Genomic DNA, 22,652 nt, shown 5'->3' with positions numbered 1-22,652 from the left:
ACCGTTGGCTGGGATCTGCCCCATGGACACTCACTCCAGGCACGCTGCAAGGACTTGGGCATGTACAAACTTCTGGGGGAGTCTCGTGTTTTGTGTTCCAACGGACTCTGGGCACCACGAATGCCGTCATGTGTACCAACAACACTTCTCACCAACTATTCAGGTAGGGTCTATGCTATGGTATCCATCAATTCCACAAAAAAAAGAAACAGTTTTAAGCCTTGATTTGCTTGTGGTAGCTGGGATTCTTTAAAAACAATCTCTGTGTGTTCCTATTCCAATTTAGCATCCCTTTACTTTACTTTACTCCCTACTGTTCGTAAGCTTTTCTTTAATTCTAGCACTTAAGGATGATCTTACGGTGAAGATCATCCTTAAAAGCTAAAACTTAGGAAAAGTGAGAAAAGTTTAAGAACAGCAGGGTGACTGTGACTCTAGTACTTGAGAATGGTCATTACCGATTCAATTCACTACGTTGGATCGATAGAGACTATCCTTAAGTGCTAGAATCAAAAACGAACAGTAAAGAGAAGAATTACTCTGCAGTTCGTAAGCTTTTCTTCAATTCTAGCACTTAAGGATGGTCTTTATCAATACTGCATATTAGATCAGATCGGTAAAGACCATCCTTAAGTGCTAGAACTTAGGAAAAGTGAGAAAAGTTTAGGAACAGCAGGGCGACTGTGACTCTAGTACTTGAGAATGGTCATTAGTCATTACCGATTCAACTCACTATGTTCGATCGATAAAGACTATCCTTAAATGCTAGAATCAAAGACAAACAGTAAAAAGAAGAATTGCTCTGCTGTTCGTAAGCTTTTCTTCAATTCTAGTACTTAAATATGATCTTCACCAATCCGATCAATTATGTTCAGTTTGTGAAGATCATCCTTAAGTGCTAGAATTGATGAGAAGCTTACGAACAGCAGAGTAATTCTTTTTTATTTACTGTTTGTAACCTCTTTGATTCTACCACTTAAGGATAGTCTTTATCGATCGGACATAGTGGTTCCGAAGAATCCACTATGTCCGTGTTAATACTTCTTTAATTCTACCATTTAAGGATGGTCTTTATCGAATTAAAGAACAGCTTACGAATAGTAGATGCGAAAGTCACCCTGCTGTTCGTGTTTTTTTTATTCTAGTACTTCTAGCACAATTTACTATGTACAATTGGTGAAAAGACCATGCTGAGTGCAAGAATTAAAGAAGAGTAAGTTTAAGAGCTAGAAACAGTCAGTGAAAATCATTCTGCTATTCCTAAAGCTTTTCCTAAATTCTAGAAGTTGAGGATAATCTTCACCAATCCGATTAATTATGTTCAATCTGTGAAAATCATCCTTAAGTGCTAGAATTTAGGAAAAGCTTTAGGAATAGCAGAATGACTTTCCCTGACTGTTTTCTAGCTCTTAAACTTACTCTTCTTCAATCCTTGCACTTCAGCATGGTTTTCACCAATCGTACATAGTAGATACATAGAACATTGTGCTAGAAGTACTAGAATAAAAAAACACGAACAGTAGGGTGACTTTTCCCTCTACTATTCGTAAGGTGTTCTTTAATTCTAGCACTTAAGGATGATCTTTACCGATCCAATTTTCTATGTCCGATCGATAAAGACCATCCTTAAATGGTAGAATTAAAGAAGAAATTACGAATAGCATGGTGACTCTCCCCCTTACTGTTCGGGACCTCTTCTTTAATTGCTGCATTTAAGGATGATTTTCACAAAACAGACATAGGAGATCAGGTCGGTTAAGACTATCCTTAACCCTTTAAGGACGATTGGGTCACCGATGACCCAAAACCGAAGTTTTTCCTACGGGCTTCTAAAGTTTCGTTTTGCTCTAAAAAGGTTGAAATAATGATTCTTTCGGACCTCTGATTTTTAACCCTCTCGTTCTTAAAGGGTTAAACACTAGAATTAAAAAAAGAAAACAAGCTTACAAACAGCAGAGTAACTTCGTCCCCCTCTACTGTTTGTAAGCTCTTCATTAATTCTAGCACATAAGGATGGTCTTCACTGATCGGACATAGTGGATTGTGCTAGAAGTGCTTAGAATTCAAGAAAAGCTTACGATTAGCAAAGCGATTTTACCCCCCTCTTCACGGATCGAACGTAATAGATCGGATCATTGAAGATACGATCTACTATGTCCTATCAGTAAAGACCACCCCCCTGTCAATATCGTTATTTTAGCAAATTCTCTATAGAGAATTCAAAAATCGAGCGTGAGGGCGGCGCGTGCGGTTGTGCGAAGAACTAGTAGTGAACAACTAGCGAATCTGGCGGAAAGACATGCAAACGGCTTTTGACAGTTCTCGCGTGGAGCAATTTCCACGAATTTACTCGCGCAGTTTTTGTGAAAAATCCGGAAAATAGTGAAGAAAGTTCTTTAAAAACAAGTGCAAAGGTGTGAGAAAACTCTTAATGATAGATCTTAGTGGTGGCAAGTGAAAAAAAATGATGTGCATTGTGAGAAATTGCAAAAACAGCGACCAGCGAAATCCTCGGGGGGTGTCATTCCACAGGTATTGTGCCCATAATTTTTTTATCAACTTGTGCTTACCCTAATAATTGGGCTCATAAATAGTCAGATAAATAGAGCTTTTATTGGTATAAGAATTATAAGTGTGCACAAAAAATATAGTGAGAGAGAACATGGGAAACTTGGTCGAATTTTGCAAAATCGGCAAAAAATTTTTTGTGCCCAGAGAGGAATTAGGGGTAATGCCCTTCGCAAAAAGTCTGTTATATTTTTTAATAGTGATAAACTTTCTTTAATTCAATTAGTGAGATCCTTAATTTGCCCCAACTCAGCTTACATGTAAATTCAATTTAATGAAGAGGGCGGAGGGGGCAATTCAATTCAAATCCTTGTTAATCAAATATTTTTATATTGTCGATATATGAATGAAATGAATAAACTAAAGTCGAATATTCACAACTTTTTGACAAAATTTCCTCTTTTAGATTTCCAGTAATTTTAGAACTGTGCGCAACTCGTCTGAAGCTCTCAGTTGCACTTGTGGACCGAAATAAAGCCGTATGCAGCCTCCACACTTCAATCCATAAAATATTTCACGGAAAAGTGCCTCAAAAGTGAAGCGCTCGAAGTACGTGCGATCCTTTGCTAAAGACTCCCTACCAATCGTAAGTCGTATTTTTTTTTAATTCAAGAAACAAATAGGGGAATATGAAGCAAAATTTGATAAGCGAAAATTCTCAAATTTGGTTGCAATCAATATAGAAGTGACTAAGTCTTCAAATATTTAAAATAAATAATCTTTATGAATTTCTTTAAATTTTCAAGGTTTCAAGGCAATCAAGTAAATATTACGTAAAATAAAAGCTTTGAGAAATTTTCGGCCCTCCTTTTTTAAAATAATTACTAACAATCCTTACAGAAGATATAATTTTTACTGTATGTTCTTCTAAAATTCATGAAATATGTATATGTGGTTTTTTTTCGAAATACGTTGTATCTGCTCAACATGAACTCTATGTCCGTTTTAAGAATCCCTGAATAGAGAAATTTAGTGTTAAAAAACGAAAGATAAGTCCCATTTTTTTATTCAATATTATAGACACCAATATACTGCTCGAACTCCACACAGAGAGAAGTATATATAAACCTTTGATTTTTTCACCCTATTCCACCCCAAATTCCCACTATCTACCCCCTCGGACCACTTTTAAGACCGCCCACTCTTGACAACTCTGACTCTGCAATTTTTCAACTCCAAAATATCCGAACGTCAGAAACTCCCTCACACACTTCAAAGGATTTTAAAGTCTGACAGGCATGCGTGTGAGACTGTGTGAAATTTGTACTATTTTGAAATGGGGATATCAATATCACTATGCATGATTGCCACCTTTATGGATAACCTTGCTGAAGATAATGCAAGTGCTTTAAAGAAAGAAAGTCCAAGGATCACAATTGAAGACGTTGCAGAGAGGGTAAAAAAAAATTTTTTTTGACCCAGATTTGTGGTGATTAGCTGACCAGTACATAATTCTTTTTTATCTTTGTATTTTTTTTAATGTAAAAAACCACCCACTTTTCTAAAAAAAAACCTTTGGTTTGGAAGTGGTTTTTGATCTCTCTCAATTCGGTCTGATAACACACAGTCTACGAAGGGACATTTCCATCGTTTAGTCCTGGAGGCTGGAATCAACGCTAAGACGGCGATAGACGCATGGGAAGGCGGGGGGTAAAAAGACGAAGTGAGATGAAAATAAATTGGCTTGAATTAAAAAATGAATTGAAAAACTGATACTTTATTATTTTTGGATACTGCTTGTAATATTCCTGTACAGTAAGGTGGGGTAACTAGATCGCTTTCCGTAAAGTGCTACTTAAACGCTGGTTTTTGGACTGATGAAATTCTTTTTTACTTCTTGTAAATCCATAGAATTATTCAATGTGTCATTCAGAAACATAATATAAAGAATATCAAAAATATTAAAGAAAATTTATAAAATAATGATAATACTGAAACAAGTCAGCATACACGAACTGGGTCGCATTTTCGATTTTGGAATTATTTTTGCTTTTTCTCAAAGTTGATTAGTTATATTATGTTACTGTAGTGACTATATTACGGAAATAAAAATATTATTTTAAGTAGATTATCTAGTTAGCGTAGCCAAACGTCATAAACGATCCAGATAGCTAAGTGCCCAGATTAGCACACTTGACTATATACAATCTTAAATTTCCAGGCATTCATTGGTACCACATCTTTTGATGGAAAGCAATATGCAGAACTACTTGAGTGTGACCATCTCTGTTCTCACATGTCACGATAAAGAGCCTATTTTTATTTTAGATGGAAACAGTCAATGAGAATGGATATGCAACATCATACGGTGTAAGAAATCCAGGCAAAGGACACATGAAGATGTCAATCGTATTACCAAAGCTGATTCGAAATAAGTTTTGAAAGTATTATAGAAACAAATTCTACTCCAATGCAACGAATAAGTTAGAGTTAGCAATTATGTTTTATTATTTCTTACTATTTTTATGCAGAATTAAGAAAAATGATGGACTTGATCTTTAATTGTTTCGAATAATTATAAAAAGTAATGAATTTATCCTAATTTATAGATAGCTATTTTTAAAATAAATTTATTCTCTATTAAAATTTTTGTTTTTTTAACCTACTTCAATTCAATTTGCAAGTTTGTGGCAAAATATTTAAATTGTGTCTCGTGTTGGATTCACATAATGATTTATACTTGAAATTCTCCTAGATCTTTGCAAAAAAAAAACTTCTGGGTAAATTTCTGTCTCGCTTCATAAAAGGACATAAAATAGAAAAGATTTCAGCATCTTACCTCGAAATAATTTAGATTACAGTTCTTCAATAACTTGCCAATTTTAGTGTGACAGAACTGTCAGATCTTCAGTAGAAATCTGATTTCTTCAGAAGAAATGGTAAACTTCACAGATGTGATAATCTTATAATGTGAGTATTTTCTTACCCAAAATATTCTATTTGATTTGATTTGAGATTCTATTTAATGAATATAATATTACTGGTTTGATATTTCGTTAGCATTATAGTAAATGTAACACTTGATGCTGATATTTAAACATAAGTTAAAAAACAATTCCTTATTTTTGTATTTTCATATGCATTCTATAAAATTTATTACCACAACGAAGCAAAAATAATGAGGAATAATAGATGTATAGGGTAAATGTCCTAATTAGAAATCATTTCCAGATCCAGATGCTTTAATTTTGACAGAAGATTCAACACATTAAGTTCATATTTTTTCTGAAGAGAATTACATAAATTTGCTCCTTGACTCTTCTAGAATGTTACTGTTTAGTGAAAATTCTTTGGATATAATTTGAAAACTTCTTAAATACAAGAAAAATTCGCGAGCGTAAAATGTTTCTATTGGAAATATATTAATCCAAATGGAGACAAGGGAAAGTTTCTAATTGGAGACAAACAGTGTAAGTGAAACAGCGACGAAAGGCTTCCAAAACCTTGTTAAGTTGCTCCTGAGTGCAGGATTTGTTCTTATTCCTGGTCTTTTCTTCTTTCCCATCTAAAACAATAAGAAAATCTCTCCAAAAAAAATCATATTTCCGGGGTTTCGTATTGAAGCATTTGCAGACACTTCAGAAAAACCCTTTTTGTTCACGAAATAGGTGATTATTTCATTTGAAAACTTCACGTATCGTTAACAATAAAGGTTAGCACTTAATTTAACTAAAATTAGCCAGAAATATGACATAAATGTTAAACAAAACGAATAAATAACAGTCACTTTATTGTGTTTTTCATTGGAAAACATGGTCGATCGATGAAAAATTCAATGATGAAAAGATACACTTTTAATTTTTCTGAGAAATGAATAAATTAAAATTTGTGAATATGAATGGATTTTCGCTTTACTTGGAGCAAAATTAACTAAATAATGAAACTGTGGTATAGGAAATATATAAATATAAAAATTTAATGCTGTCTTTATTATGAAAAAATTGACGTTTCCATTTGGGGTAGCAAAAGATTTCCATTTGGAGCAGGTTTTGAATTAGCTTAATTTACCCTAAAGAAACAGTAATTCTGACAATAAAAAAGCATACAAATCCTGAAAACATTGGAAATGATATTTTTAGCGAAAGTGAGAAAATAATTCATTTCAAAATGGAATAATTTTACGTCGTATTCTATAATTCTAATACACTCAGCAAAAAATATATAAAATAAAATTCTTCTTCTTCTTCTTCTTCGCTTTAAAGTTTTAGGCCGGACGTTCTGACAACATCCACACAGCCTATTAAATAAAAATAAATACCAAAAGATTTTACCCCTAATTACATCCCTGTCGAAGCGCCATCTCTAACAAATTAGATGTACACAACGGGTACTTGAAAAATAACGAAAATTTTTAAAATAACACTAAAAAAAGAACTCACAGTGCAACTTCTAACTGTGGGGGGGGTGGTAAAGACCATCCTTAAGTGCTAGAATTAAAGAAAAGTTTACTAACAGCCGTGGAAAGGGATAGTCACCCGCATCTACGGTATGGAACAGATGTGATTAACTATAGGCGACAGTCTTTACCCATAAACTGCAATCCCGATTACCATAAGCTTATTAAAAATTTGGCGTAAGTTGATCGGCATTCTAGTAGAATGTCAGTCGGCTTACCCTCAATTTATCGTCAACAAAACAACTTTAAACATTTTTCATGTGCCGGATATGTTCCTAGATAAATAGAATTAAATTCTCCAAAATCCCAGAGCTTTTGAACAAAAATATTTCAGAGGTATATTCAACATAGAGCTTTAATAATCTCTCGATATGTCGCAAAAATACAAGCATAATCCTACAAAACTCTTGTTTTACCCGAGTAGCATTTTAAAAGCATTTTATTACCATCGTACTGTGGTGCAGAATGCACATATACGCCAAAAACTATTTCATAACACTTTTGCATTCTAAATGAATATAGAATCATTTTTTTTTAATAATTTCAATACACTAACGCTAAATTTTGCCTAGATTTTTACTGTTTGCTCGAGTATTCCAAAAAGAGTTGATTGACGGTAATTAAAACGTCGAATTAACATGTCAGTTAAAGTCATTTTGTGTCACAATGACTCTGAAATTCCTAAAATTACCCATATCTTACTCCAAAATTACCTTGTAAGGATGCCATTACTATACCTTTTTAATGACGTCGACGATCTTAGTCAACAGTATTACATATTCTGTTATTTACATCAAGCCACGAAGGTAATTGTAATTACCCAAAATTTACCTCACTGTGACTTAATGGCCAAAATTAGAAAAATAATTATAATAATTATTTGACTAGAATTAGACCCAAATTAAACCAAGTTTGGTCCAATTAAACCAATTGCTTAATAAATCGGTTTTAAATCAGTTATGAGCCGGTAAATTATTTGAAAGTAATTTTGAGGTATAGCATCTAATGCCCTAAATACACTTACGACTTAAGTCGAGAAACGACTTAGTGGAAAATGATGGAAATGTAGTTTGAACATTATTTCTAATATAATTACGCTAAGCCGTCTCTCGGCTAATTCTCAGGTCTTTCGAGGCTCTCAGTCTCGATTTTACCTAGGTACACTCAGTCTTGGAATTATGCTTATACTGACAAATTTTACACCGACTTGGCGTGTTTGAATTTTACCTTTAATCGCAAAAGCTGCGATTGCAAAGAAAAGTAAAACATTTCATCGTCTCGGAAGAGTGAAGAATATAAATTTTCTAGTGGAAACTTTATGATTTTCCTCTTGGTCAGAGTGAAAGTTGTGTCCGTACCAGATGAGAGATTGAAGATTTCCCCCTTTACTAACATCCTTCTTTCTGTTACACGTAAATCTTCATAATCTGGCACATCTCAAGTCTGCCTTAAGATGGTTTCTGTGTAGTCCTGATGTGGAAGAATATATTCCCCGGGGGAGAAATCATCGACAAAGAAGGATGTGCACTTGTTCTCTCATATGGGAAGATTTGCATAGTCCTCCCGGAGGGAATGGGCTGAATTTTAATAAATTGATTGAAATCCTCCTTCGTCTGCAGATGACAGTCCACCGTCCATACGGATTAAGGTGGGTGTTGGTTCGGGTGCTTTTGAACCGAGTGGGGTGCTGGCTGTTCTACCCAGGAGCACAATTCATCTTGACTGTATGTATCCGAGAAATCGAGGAACTCCTGAATGGACATGGAGCGGCTACTTTCGTCAATATCTCACCGGGTGGTCGACAATGCCAGAAGAAAAGGCTACCAAATACCGTCTTACGATTAAGGATATTCAGAATCAGGATTCCGGTACATATACTTGTGCCTCACCACGTGGATTGACCAATAGCATTGTGATTGTTGTTGCTGGTGAGTCTCTCAAAATTAGCTCTATATCCCATTATTTTTTAAATATCCTCTTACTTTTAGAGAAATTTCAGGTCATACAATAAATATAAAACATGCTTTATAATAAAACTACCGTCGTTATGACAAAATTCTTTCTCTTGTAAAAAAGACATAATGCTTTCAAACGAATTATGACAGTATTCCATTCTTTTTGTAACATTTCTCTTCTCTAACTACAAATTTCCGAGATTGAAGCAAAAGAATTCAAATTAAAAAGTGATGAAGACGTGCGTTTGAGTAAAATGGTGAACCCTCATGTATAAAATTCTTAGTTGGTGTCTGTGGAAATGGAAATCAAAAAAAAGATCTATTAAAGTTATGAAGCTGAGAGCTTTAGAGTTTCCTTCGCATTAAAGCATTCATTGGGAATAATTGAGGAAATGAAAATAATTCATGGCAAAAAGTAAATGAGCAGTAACTACCTAAATTTGGTCAGTAAAATTTTTAATTTGGTCAGCGAAAAATTAAATTTTGGATAGTAAAATTTTAATTCTTGGTTAGGAAAAGAATTAAATTGAGTATCACAGGATTAGATTTAGTCAGATAAAAACTTAAATTTGATTAGAAAAAAAAATTGGCGAATTAAAAAATTTAAAAAGGTCGGTTAGAAAATTAAACTTGGGAAGCTAAAATTTAAAATTTGGTCAAACCAAAATTAAATATGGTCAGTGAAAATTTAAATGAGTTCGGTAAGAAATTAAATTTTAATTATCAGATAATCAAATTGTTTAAGGTGGTTAATAAATTAAATTTGAACAGTTAAATATTAGGTTTGATTAGTAAAACAAATTAAATTCGGCTAATAAATAAAATAGGACAGTAAATTTAATAATATAATTTTGATCAATTAATAACTTTAATTTAATCAGCCAAAAATTAAATTTGGTCAATTAAAGAATTAATTTTGGACTGCAAAATGTTAAACATACTCAAAAAAAACTTAAAATAAAATATTAAGTTTAGTAAACAACAAATAAAAATTGGTTAAGAAAATAGATTATTAAATTTGGTCAAGAAAATATTAAATTTGGTCAGTTGAAATCTTAATTTATTTTAGCAAAAAATTAAATTTGGTCAGCAGAAAGATAAATTTGGTACAATTAAATATTAAATTTTGTGAGTCAAATATTAAATTTCTAATTTTGATCAATTCAAATCCTACATTTTTTCACTAATGACTCCAGCAGACATTTTAGATCAGGAAAATTTCATTAAGACGAAATTCGAATCGCTTTCCTTCTCATGTGTTTTGCATATGGCTATCTCAATCTTTCTCATACCAAATTCGTTTGAGCTAAATTTAATTTGGAATGATTTCTAAAAGAAAGAAAAAGGGATTCCAATTTCGACTTCAAGAAATTTACCTGAACTAAAAGGTGTGCCGGAGCCATTACTCATCAAATTTAGTATTTTACTGACCAAATTTAATTCTTTAATTGACAAAATTTAATTATTTTGCTAAGTTAAATATTTTAACTGGCAAAATTTAATATTTTCCAGACCAAATTTATTTTTTACTGTCCAAATTTATGGTTTTTTAGCCTCCGACATACCTTCAGGAAAATTTCGTGAAATCAAAATTCATATTTCTTTCTTTCCAAAACGATTTCGGCAGATGTCTATCTTAAATTTTCCCAATAAAAAATTGGATTGAATTAAATTGAATTTGTTTTGATGTTCAAAAGAAGAAAGAGTCCAAAAGAATGGGATAGATATATGCAAAACGTTTAAGAAAAAAAAAGAATGTCAATTTCGATTACACGATACTTTCCTGATCTAAAAGGTGTACCTGATCCATTTCTCATTAAATTTAATTTCTTTTACTAATTAAAATTCAATATTTTACTGATCAAACTTTATATTTTGCTAACCAAATTTATGTTTTTAACTGAGAAAATTTATATTTTCCTTAACCAAGTTTAATTTCTTATACCGATCAAATTTAAGATTTGGTTGATCAAATTTAGATCTTGAGCTGAGCAAAATAATGTTTTTTTTTGCTAACCAAATTTAATGTCTTCCTGAATAAATTTAATTCTTTAATTGAGCAAATTTAATATTTTTTTGCTCACCAAATTTACATTTCTTATGCCACCAGCACCTTTTAGATTTGTATAATTTTATGAAATCAAAATTCGCGTTCCTTTCTTTTTCAAAAGATTTGCAAAAGTCTGTCCCACTTTTTTGAACTTGAAGTTGGATTGAACTAATTCTTGAACTAATTCTTTTGGGAAAGAAAGAAATGTGAATTTTGGTTTTATGAAATTTTACTGATCTAAAAGATATGTAGGAGCCATCATTAACTAAAATGTCATATTTTTGCTGATTAAATTTAATATTTTCCTGATAAAAATTATTTTTTGCTAACCAAATTTAAGTTTTAATTTCCCAAATTTATGTTTTTTCTCCGGGGGATGACATTAGCTCTGAAAAATGCGACCGGTTTTAGTGTAAATTTTTCCATGTTTTCGTACACATTTCACGAGATATCTCCAATAGTACGTAGGTTGCCAATTTGAGGTTTTCGGTTGCCCATTCTATATTAAATTGGCTCTTAAATTGTATTTGTATTTTTTGCTAATTCATTCCACAATGACAGAAAGCACCGTATAAACTTCAAAGTTTTTTCGGCTCGCTAGAAACATATGGGAAACATAGGAAACGTCATGCCCCTGTTTTTACTAATCAAATTTAATTTCTTTTCCTAGCCAAATTTAATAAGTTACTGATCAAACTAAATTCTTGGTTAGATTAAATTTAATTTTTTGTTAACCACAAATTTAAACTAAGCAAACTAAGCAACTGGGAAATTTTAGTATTTTATTTGCCAAAATTAATTCTTTAATGGAGTAAAATTATGTTTTAGCTGTTTAGGTTTTTTATTACCCAAATTGAATTTCTTTGACTAACCAAATTTCATATTTTATTGACCAGATTTAATTCCTTAAATGATCGACGTTTTTTTGTAGATCAAATTTAAATTTTTAACTGAGCAAGTTTAATTTTTAAACCAATGAAATTTAACTTTTTTAATAGGCCAAAATGATTTTTATTATTGTCCAAATTTAATATTTTATGGCTCCGGTACACCTTTTAGATGAGGAAAATTTCATTAAATCAAATTTCACATATCTTTCTTTCTCATGCGCTTTGCATACTTTGCATATGTCGATCTCACTTTTTCGCACTCTTCTTCTTCCTTTAAACATCACAGCAAATTATATTTAGCTCAGTTGAATTTGGAGTACGAAAGAAAGAGATAGACATATGCAAAGCGCATGAGAAAGAAAAATATTCGAATTTTGATTTCGTAATATTTTGCTGATCTAAAAGGTGTGTCGGAGCCATAAAAAATTGATCTTGGACATATTTTACAAAATTATGTTAAAAGTTTAAAGAATCTCAGAAAAAGCTCTCTTTTTTCTTTCCCAAGAGACTTGCTAAAAAATTTCACTACTTTTGAAGTTCTAAATTGAGTTACCATTTAAATTTGTTCGATAATCTGACTAAATTTAATTTGATACTGCTTATTTGTACAGTGAAATCAATTTATTTTGGAACTTCTAAATAGAGAATTTATAATTCCTTTGAGAAGTAGTTATACAATTTATCTAAAAAAAATTCATGTGCTAAAGAAGTTAAGTGTTTCAAGGGTTTCAAGTGTTTTAAGTATAAAACGTTCCCGAGTACAACTACTCAATTCCACCAGATGAATTTAATGTTGTGTTATGAGTTGGCTTACATGGGAATCTCTACTTCCCACAATCTAAAATGCATGTCCCCCTTTGTCTTCTGGAGGGGCAGTAAAAGAAGCCAGTGGATTAGAGAGAGCTTGAGCTATGTAATTTATTGGAAAGTTTATCGTTGCTGTACAAGCAGGATTTTTTGTTCCTTCACATTTTACAGTGCTGTGTTATGCGAATAGCCTCTTGACCTCATCTCACGACAGAGTTGGAGCATATCCTTCCATTCTCATCCCCAATCCAAGAACCACTTCATATCTGCAAATTCAATCAAAAAGAGAGACTTATGAAATGGTAGAGAGAAAATATTATACGTGTTCACTTTTTGTAGTGTCTCAGTGTCCAATGGTACCGGATCCACAAGCTCCCCTTCAGCTACGCCTCGAAGGAACGAAGCTTGGCCAGAGAGCACTGTACCGATGTCCACTGGGATACAATCTCGATGGAGTTGCCAATTCCACGTGTCTGGCATCCGGTAGGACATCCAGTTTAACAATTCTATCATCAATTTTCTCTCTCTGATTCCCTTGCTTGTTGTTGGAATCTTTCATCAGGCAATTGGTCATCACCACCACCCACCTGCTTGGCTGTTCAGTGTCCATCGCTCTACCTCGAGGATCCCCATCTCAGTCTCGTGGAATTGAATACATCCGCCTGGGGACGGGCGGTATTCAAGTGCTCCTGGGGCTATCGTCTCAGTGGACCACCGGGATTGGAGTGTGAACCATCTGGTGTTTGGAGTGGACCAGTTCCCCGATGCCGAGGTAAATCTTTTTTCTCATACTCTCCCATATATACCTCTGCCTCTAAATAAATATCTTTCACCACTTCAAGTGAATTTGCTTGGGGTATTCGATGCAAAATCCACCCAGCGGAATAATTGCGGTGTATAAATTCATTTAAAATCTTCCCCGTGGGGGATGGACAAATTTTCCACATAGGACCAAATACAACATCACCCCCCAAACACTTGCGATTTCATCCATTTAATAGGGTATCTTCCCTTTTACATATCGAAAGCACAATTCCGCGCTATTATAAGTTGAAATTGGGCTTACAATAATAAACAAGCTGGAAAGTAACTTAAACTTGGTGAAATGCTCGATCTTGTGACTGTGAGTTCGATGCTACGCAATCCTAATTAATTCTGCAATTTTTGTTTAAATAAATAAAGTGGGATACCCAGGAAGCAAAAACTACCTTATATTTTGAAAAAAAAGTAAGAAAAAGATACTTTTTACGTTATTACGGCGTTATCACACTTGCACATTAAAATTTTAATGTGATTCACTTTAATTGTCGCTTGTGAGCGTCCAAATATGTTATTTGTGTCTTTGAGTCACTTAATATTTGGGGTTTTTCTATTTATTGATAAAGAAGTGGACTTGGCCTGCAAAAATAAGTTTGAATTTACCTAAAGCATAAATATTTTTCACATTAAAAAATTAAAGAGAAAATCACATTAATTTTTCGCATTAATGCTATAAATCAATTTATATCAAATTTTGTGGGCTAAGTCTACCTTTTCATCAACAAATAGATCAAATTTTGAATATAGAATGACTCAAATACACAAATTACACATTTGGACTCTCACCAGCGACAATTAATGTGAATAATATTAAAATTTTAATGTGCAAGTGTGATAACACAGTTAGAATTACAAACGTTTACATTGCAGGGAGTTCCGCTTTTAATGAAATTCTCGGGACCACAAAAAAAAGCCCACAAATTCACTCCAGTGACACAGAAAAATTGCATACCCACAGCCTTTTCAGCGCCTATAGTTCACACAAAATATATTTCAAATTTACCGCATTTTATATTAACCGCCACAGCTTTAACCGTTTAACGACGAGACACTTTTTACGGACTGAAAATCAACAATAACAATTAAACTGGTAAACATAATCAATGATAAGTCTTACATCTAACTTTGGAACGTCCAACAGAGTCTGATTCGGTGTATTTTGCGCCTCTATGAACGATAGGGACAAAAATAGCCCAAAAATTTAAGTAATTTTTCTGACAATACCAATGAATAATATTTTTCGCTTTAATGAAAAATATTACGTATGAGTATTGTGGTTTTTAATGTCAAAAGGGTTTTGCTTAAAAAAAATTGGAAGTATAAAAAATAAATAAAATCAATTATGAATTTGAGAATTTAAAAATTCGCCATTTTTGAACTTAATATTTACTACATAGCAAATAGCTAGAGACTAGCAAAAAATATTCTAGATTCCTTAAGCCTTCTACTTTACAATTATGTACAGACATAAGAAAAAAAATAACTTTAGGTAGTCAGGAAAAATTATTTTCTTCATGGGACACCGGTGTTCCAATCGTCCTTAAAGGGTTAAACTGTTTCTACCAAAATATATCGAAGAAGTCAAATCAATTTACAAATTCATTACCTATTCATAACCCATGCATAACCAATTATAATCACTTTAAATTTGTATAGAATTCAAAGGCCTTTCAAATGCATCCATATTTATCACAATCAGTCAAGAATTATGCTCCCTAGAATATTTTTTAGCATTCGATCTTGAAAAACTGTTTTTGACATGTAGGGGGTATATCCCTGTAGCCGATCGGCCGCAAAGTTTCACAGTAACAGAAAATTCCCTGAAATTTGTCTTCTATTTTACCGCGAGAATTTCCGTGGAAATAAACGCTAATATTCCGCTTGGAATTCTGCGGAGGTATCAGCTTTTTTTCGTGTGGAATTTCTGGAAAAAAAAGTCCGAGGAATTTTCTTGCAATTATCTAAAAGCATTCCGTGGAAATTGATTCAAAATTTCCTTTGAATGTTCCGAGTATATTTTCTGATATCTTTCCGACCAAGACTCCATGGAAGTAAGCGCGAAAATTCTGCAATTATTTTTCGCCCTAACGCTATAATTCTTGCGAGCTAGACATACTCAAATGAACGATATGGTAGCAATATTTTCAATTCAAAAGTAGAACAATTGAGTGTTACTCTGATAGATGAACACTTTCAAAGTTCTAAGCTGCCAATTGGCACTGATCGTCCATATTTGTGGATGTTTTTTTCTGGAAATTCTCTATGAAAGTTCCACGAAATTTTTAATCAATTTTTGGAATTATTTTGAAGAACAATGTTAAAAAATCCACTGCAAAAGTCGTGGAATTCCGTAATATTAAACCACAGAAGCCTCTAAGGCCGTTGCATGGAAATTTCCACGGAGAATTTCGTGGAAATAAAGAGGATTTTTCCAAATTTTTAAAGGGCTGACTGCCGATTATACGCTAATAATCCATAGGAAAAGCCGTGGAAATATTCGTCAGAGAAAAGTCCATGGAAACTCGCGGACATTTCTTATTAGACGGTCCTATACAGAGTTCCGCAAACGTCCATGGAACGCTAGGAAGAAATTTAGCGTCAAATTCCATCTCGGAAGCTTACGCGGATTTTGAGCGGTAAAATCCAGGGAATTCCACGCGGATTTTTTGCAGTAAAATCAGTGGACATGGCAGAAAAGGCTGCTGGAAATCCAGTTGAATCGCTGCGGCCGTTGGCTATAGGGATTAGTTTGGGTTAGCTCAAAAATGTAACGGGGAATATTTTTGAAGCCATTGCCTGGATATAGGATCAACATAAAAGTGTGACTTTCGAAAACCCTATGTTGCTATCTCTAACCGTTTGACCTCAAGTGCCTCAAAAACCTCTGGTAAAAAAAAGAATCCTTAGATAGAATACCATGGTATGGAAATACCGATTTGGACGGGATTTGGCGATGCAATTTCAAATGGCCAAAGCTCGTATTATAGCGTATTTGCATAAATCACATTTTAGTCATATTAGACTAAATGTACGTAGAATAAATTGCATTCTTCCACAACACTGAATAAAACTATTATCGATGCAGCTAACATCAACGAAACACTTTTTTTTTTAGACCTGCAGAAATTTTCTCAACTTTATCCATTTTATCTGAAATTTTATACTGAAACATTGTCAAATTGAATTAATTCTTGTAGGGTTGGAAAAGTGGAAAAATATACCACTATTTGGGGTTTACATTTTGCAATATATAAAGTCAGGATTCAACCGTCACAGATTTTAATGTGAAATAACGTGATACATGAGACATATATGGGGAATTTTCTCTGCATGCCCGGACTTTTTTTTTGTCAGTTCTCTTGAGTGAAATTGCAAAGATATTTCAGGAATAATTGTTGTAATCTGACTCTATATTTTCAGAACATCTTAAGATTAAGTTTTCTTGGACCTTTTTTTAACATAAGAAGACAATTTATTATTTCAGTCCTTGAATTCTTTTTAGAACTTGCAATTCTTCATTCACTCACTGAGAAAAAACGGGGGTGGAATTAACTTTTTTTCCTCATAACTTTAACACTTTTTGTGTGTAAAAATATATCAACATTTTTTTAATGTTAATTTTACACCTTTTTAAGGGTAAAATTAACATGAAAAGGGGTAACTTTAACCCCTAATACACCTAAAAAGCATAATATTTACACCGATTTTGAATCAATACTGCAGGGTAAAATAAACATTTCCAGAATTTTATTTCAACTTTTTCGGATTTCTCTCAGTGCTATTTAGCCATTTTGCAAATATTTTCGGTTACGGCGATGGTGCTACTCCAATGAAAACTAAAAGAGGAAAATCTTTCACCTGAATGTTTTTTAGCACATGACTGTTCTCAAGTGCATCTGTATTATCGACTTTTCTTTGTATTCGTACCTGTCACGACATTTTTGGATCACACATCGTGTTCTAAAACCACCAATTAGTCATTATAAGAACCAACACAAAGAAAAACCCGTAATGCAGAAGCACTTGAGAACAGTTGAGTGCTAAAAAAATCAGGAAAAAGATGTCCCCTTTTAGTTAGCACAATAAATTCCTAATAAAAACTTTCTTGAAAAATTTAAAGTTTTAGGAAAATTGAAAAATTTAAGAACCATTAACCTTGTAATGATTCGTAAAAATATTTTTTTTAATCTCTGAATGAGAAATATATTTTTTAAAAAATATATATTATAGAATAATAACTCAGACAATTTTTATATAGTTTTGTAGGTCATAAAAACTTCTTGAAAACCGTAAAAAGGTCTAGAAAACCCTTGATCTTAAGTTTCTAAGCATTAATCGACAGTTAAACTGTTTTACTATGAAGTTTTCTAAAGGTAAAAATAATAAAAAACGGTCTAAAACTCCATTGAGTTTCTCAATTGCAAGAAAAATCAGCAAATGGTTTACCATAAACCCTATTAGTTTTAACCCAGCTCTAACATATTTAACCAGGCGATTTCACGATTTATGGTGCTAATCCAATGAAAAATGAAAAGAAATATATTCCTCCCGGAAATTTTTTAGCACATGACTGTTCTCAAATGCTTCTGCATTATCGACTTTTCTTTGTGTTAGTTCCTCTCACAAATATTTGATGGTTTTAAAACTCAGCGAGGATTGGGGAAACAGTCGAGACAGGAATCAACAAAAAGAAAAGTCGGTAATACAGAAGCATTTGAGAACAGTAAAGTACTAAAAGAATGTTCAGGAGAAAGATTTTCTCTTTTCGGTTTTCTATATCCTAGATTTGAGCATCCTTACAGTTTTATCAGAGTATAGCCCATTTTTTTTTGGTACCCAGTATCCCAAAGGATGCAAAAAAGTTAAAGTATATTAAAATAATTAAACCAAATGATCTAGAAATTTCATTGATTGAAAATCATGCATTTGACCAACTTTTAGAAGAGCAATGGAGAGTCGTAATATAAATTTTCTTTTGCAAAACTTCCGTTCAAGAATGTTGCAAGACAAATAAAGTCTTAAGAGAGTTTCTAACTTTACAACCACAAAAATGCATATTCAATGTTCTAGGAGATATATCCATAAATACACTTTAATTCTATAGACTTATCCTTCCTGAGAGAATTACTTAGAAGACAATTTTCTGCACAAGTTAAAAGTAATGCTCTAACATATCTTAATTTTGGGGCACAAAGGGCTTCTATAACTTTGTCGCATAATTATAGAGATTTTTGGTATTAAAATCAAGTAAGTTTGATCATTGCATTGTGAAATAAATTGTATATCATTTTGGCATTATTTTTTTTAAATTTATTTCTTTATTCATGTTCCTGTACATTAATCTAAGTACAAAAGTGGTGCGGCATCTCAGTAATTTTTCAGTATGGTATATAGATTTTAAATCATTTTGGTATTGATTTCTTGCAGTGGTATTGAATGTAAATAATTTTCACATTGATTTCTTAAAAATGGTATTGATTTTAGATAATTTTCATATAGATTTTTTAGCATGGTATTGATTTAATTAAATCATTTTGGTACTTTTTTCCTTACAATGGTATTGGTTTTAAATAATTTTGGTATTGATTCGTACAGTGGTATTGATTAAAGATCGCTTTGGTATTAATCGTAAATCATTTTGGTATACATTTTTAGATAATTTTGGCCTTGATTTCTTAAAAATGGTACTAATTTTAGATCATTTTTCAGTATGGTATTGATTTGAAATTTTTTTGGTATTGTTTACTTACAATGGTATTGGTTTTTTTTAAAATAATTTTGGCATTGGTTCATACAATAGTACTGATTTTATAGTATTTTGACAACGATTTCTTGGAATGATATGGATTTTAATTCATTTTGGTACTGATTTCTCGCAATGGTATTGATTTTAAATCGCTTTGGCATTAATATTAAATCATTTTGGCATACATTTTTTTTTTAGAAAATTTTGGCATTGATTTTTTGTAATGGTATTGATTTTATACCACTTTGACATTGACTTCTTATAATGATATTAATTTTAAAGTATTGTGATAATGCATTCTTAAAATAGTATTTGATTTTAGACCAATTTGACACTGTTTTTTTTCAATAGTATTAACTTTACATAATTTTAAAATTGTTTTCTTACAGTGGTATTAATTTTAAATAATTTAGATACTGATTTATTACAATAGTATTGAGTATAGATAGTTTTGGTATTGATTTCTTATAATGTTATTGATTTTAAATAATTTTGAGACTGATTTCATGCCATGGTATTGATTTTAAGTAATTTTGAGATTGATTTCTAAGAATGGTATTGATTTTAGATCATTTCTCTAAGGATTTCTTTCAATAGTATTGATTTTAATTCATTATAACATTAGATTCTTACAATGGTATTGATTTTAGGTCATTTTGGCATCAATTTCTCGGTATGGTATTAGTTTTAGATAATTTTGGCATTGACTGCTAACAATGGTATTAATTTTAATTTATTTGGCACTGATTTATTGCAATGGTATTGATTAAAAAGTATTTTAACAATTATTTCTTACAATGCTATTGATTTTAAAATACTTTGCCAATGATTTCTTAGAATGGTATTGATTTAAAAATTATTTTGGCATTCATTTCTTACAATGATATTCACTTTAACTAATTTTGGGATTCATTTTTTGGAATGGGACTGATTTTAGATCTTTTAGACATTGATTTTAAGAATTAATACATTATTTTTTAACTAGTTTTGATACTGATTTTAATGAAATTTTGCATGACTCTGTGCGAAGCGAATGAGAAGTAAAAAAATAAATTTTGGTCATCATTAAAAAAATGAGTTACTACTCAATTTAGAACAGAGGTGTGCAAAAACCGTTGAAACAGAATAAACGTCAAAATAAGTTTGTTCTAGCGGTTTGACCATTGACGTACATGTTTCATTTGACGTTTATTCGGTTTCAACGGTTTTTGCCCACCTCTGATTTAGAACTCTAAAAGCATCATGGAAATTTGGCAAAAGGAAAATGAAAATGAAAAGAGTTAACTGTACGTAATTTCTTATGATTTTTTTACTAACCAGAATTTTATATTTCACTGATCATTTATTTTTACCTCTTTTTAGAACTAAAACTATTACTTTATTAAGCAATAAGTTGAAATTCTCTCACTTTAAGTTTAAGTACACCATTTTCCGGATACGTAGTATTAATAAATTAATTTTACTTTATTAAAAGACATTCATTTGATAAATTTCTTTAAGTAATAGCTTCGATTTCGAGTTGAAGGACTTTCCTTGTAATCTAAATGCGATTGTAGCATTATCTGGTTCAATATCATTCTAGAATATTTAAACTCAAAGAAAACTATGCGACTGATAGAGTAAAAGAGAAACATGATAAAAGTCTTTTTTGTATTTGCATAAGTATGTAACGAACATAAATGTCCTTTCAGGTCGGACAAAGGTAACGAGTTCACAAAAGTTCATTTCAATAAAAATTATCTCTCCATTGAAATCAAAAATATAATTCAGAGATAGAGCTTTTTTTCTGCTGATAGAGGTATTTGTTATTTGGGACCGGTACATATTTTTCGCTAACCGAATAATTTAATTGGAAAATTATTTCGCATAAAATATAATTGGGAATTTTAACCCTGGAGCAATAATTTTTGGTTTGTATTAAAAATGAAATAATTATTGAACAAATTTAATTACATTCTATGGTGAATTGTATCTGTGTCTAAAAATTTAGTTGGGAGTGTATGCTAACAATTGGTGAAAGATCTATGTATATTTTGGTCTAATATGCCATTCACATTGTAGGTTTTTCTCCTTCACCATCTGTCGAGGGGGCGAATAATGTTAATTCATCATTTCTGACCTCAAATCAGTAATGTGAGAAAAATGCGAAACAGAATCTACATGTTAGTCGATCCATGGAATTATTTACATAATTCTTATTTTGCATAATTTATGTAGGATGAATATTTTTCTTAGAAATATCCGTTTTTATCCCCTTAAAGCCAGACGGTATATAAGCGCTTTTTCTACCAACGATCGATACGTTGTGGTTTTTAAACGACACAACTTTTTTTTCTGCCACGGTGTGAAAATATTATATAAATAAAAAAATATTAAATTAGCCTCATATTTCCATAAAAATTAAACAGAGAAAATTTACATAATGCCCTTGAGTGAATTATTGTAAATTATTTGACACAGATATCCATCAATTTATTTTTTCGATTTTATTCATGATTCGAGAAAGTTTTTTTTTATACATGTGTGCTTTTAAAATTATGTGTTATTTCCCAATATCCATAAATTCTTTTTGTGAAAGGGAATACCAAATAACATTTTGCCCTAAGCTTCTCATGAAAACTTTTGAGTGAGAAAGGGTGTTTAAAGAATATTACACTTTTGAATTGCTTCCGCAATATGCTATTTATTTTTTTATTTTTTTCCACCAAAGCTTTATCCAGAAATTTCTAAAGGAAAAAGTAGTGGAGCTTTTTTTCTTATACTTTGAAATAAAAAGAAAGCGGAACATTGCATTTGAATTCACAGAGAAAAGCGTTGATGTTGAGTGTTTCAATTTTGTTTTTAAAATTGAGCTTTTCCCTTTCTCAATGGAACTAATTATTTATTAAAATTCACAAAATGGCATAAATTGTTCATCGTGGTATTTAGTCACCAAAAAATGTTCGAGTATTTTTTTAATTAAATTCCCCAAACAATTGCTTTTGATATGTAATTAATGGATGTTAAAGATGTAATTCACAATGTTGTTCAATTAAACATTGCCCAAAAATGTTGTAGATGATGCCTTTATACCCCCAAAAAATTTTCAATGTGGAAGGGAAAAAGAGAAAAATCACAGGAAATTAATCTAATCTCGCAGTTTAATCTCATTGAAGAGTGTTACTTTGCAAGTGAGTGATTTTCAAAGCTTTCCCCGATAAGATTGTAATCACTTTACACAGCTTTGTACTTGACTAATCCCCTTTTCGCCATGCCTCCCCCGCATAGAACATCCCCTCACTCTTTCTCGGCACAAACACTTTTTGTTGTAGACAAAATCAAATTAAACATTATAATAAAATCACAGGGGACATATTCTTCAAGCTGCCAAGTGTTGAGCTTTCAGCAAAGATTGAATAGACTGATATTGCGTTCTCTTCTC

At 31.9% G+C, this 22,652-nt stretch overlaps 1 protein-coding gene and 1 long non-coding RNA gene across 4 annotated transcripts in view; both read left to right on the top strand.

The window, feature by feature from the left end:
- LOC129800544 (locomotion-related protein Hikaru genki) overlaps window positions 1-22,652 on the top strand; it is a 110,523-nt gene that overhangs the window by 67,659 nt on the left and 20,212 nt on the right. For all 3 annotated transcript variants that reach the window (XM_055845015.1, XM_055845014.1, XM_055845013.1), the window contains 4 exons: window positions 1-163; window positions 8,584-8,892; window positions 13,006-13,149; window positions 13,229-13,438. In XM_055845015.1, coding sequence (XP_055700990.1) covers window positions 1-163; window positions 8,584-8,892; window positions 13,006-13,149; window positions 13,229-13,438 — 826 coding nt within the window. The remainder of the gene's footprint in view (window positions 164-8,583; window positions 8,893-13,005; window positions 13,150-13,228; window positions 13,439-22,652) is intronic.
- Window positions 2,516-6,970, top strand: LOC129800546 (uncharacterized). The gene is made up of 3 exons (XR_008751633.1): window positions 2,516-2,532; window positions 2,975-3,154; window positions 4,730-6,970. It is a non-coding gene; the product is annotated as an uncharacterized LOC129800546 (long non-coding RNA).

The sequence above is a fragment of the Phlebotomus papatasi genome, chromosome 2, assembly GCF_024763615.1.
Source record: "Phlebotomus papatasi isolate M1 chromosome 2, Ppap_2.1, whole genome shotgun sequence".
Taxonomy (NCBI): domain Eukaryota; kingdom Metazoa; phylum Arthropoda; class Insecta; order Diptera; family Psychodidae; genus Phlebotomus; species Phlebotomus papatasi.
The sequence above is the reverse complement of the archived record's forward strand: the minus strand, read 5'-3'. Positions and strand labels throughout refer to the sequence as shown.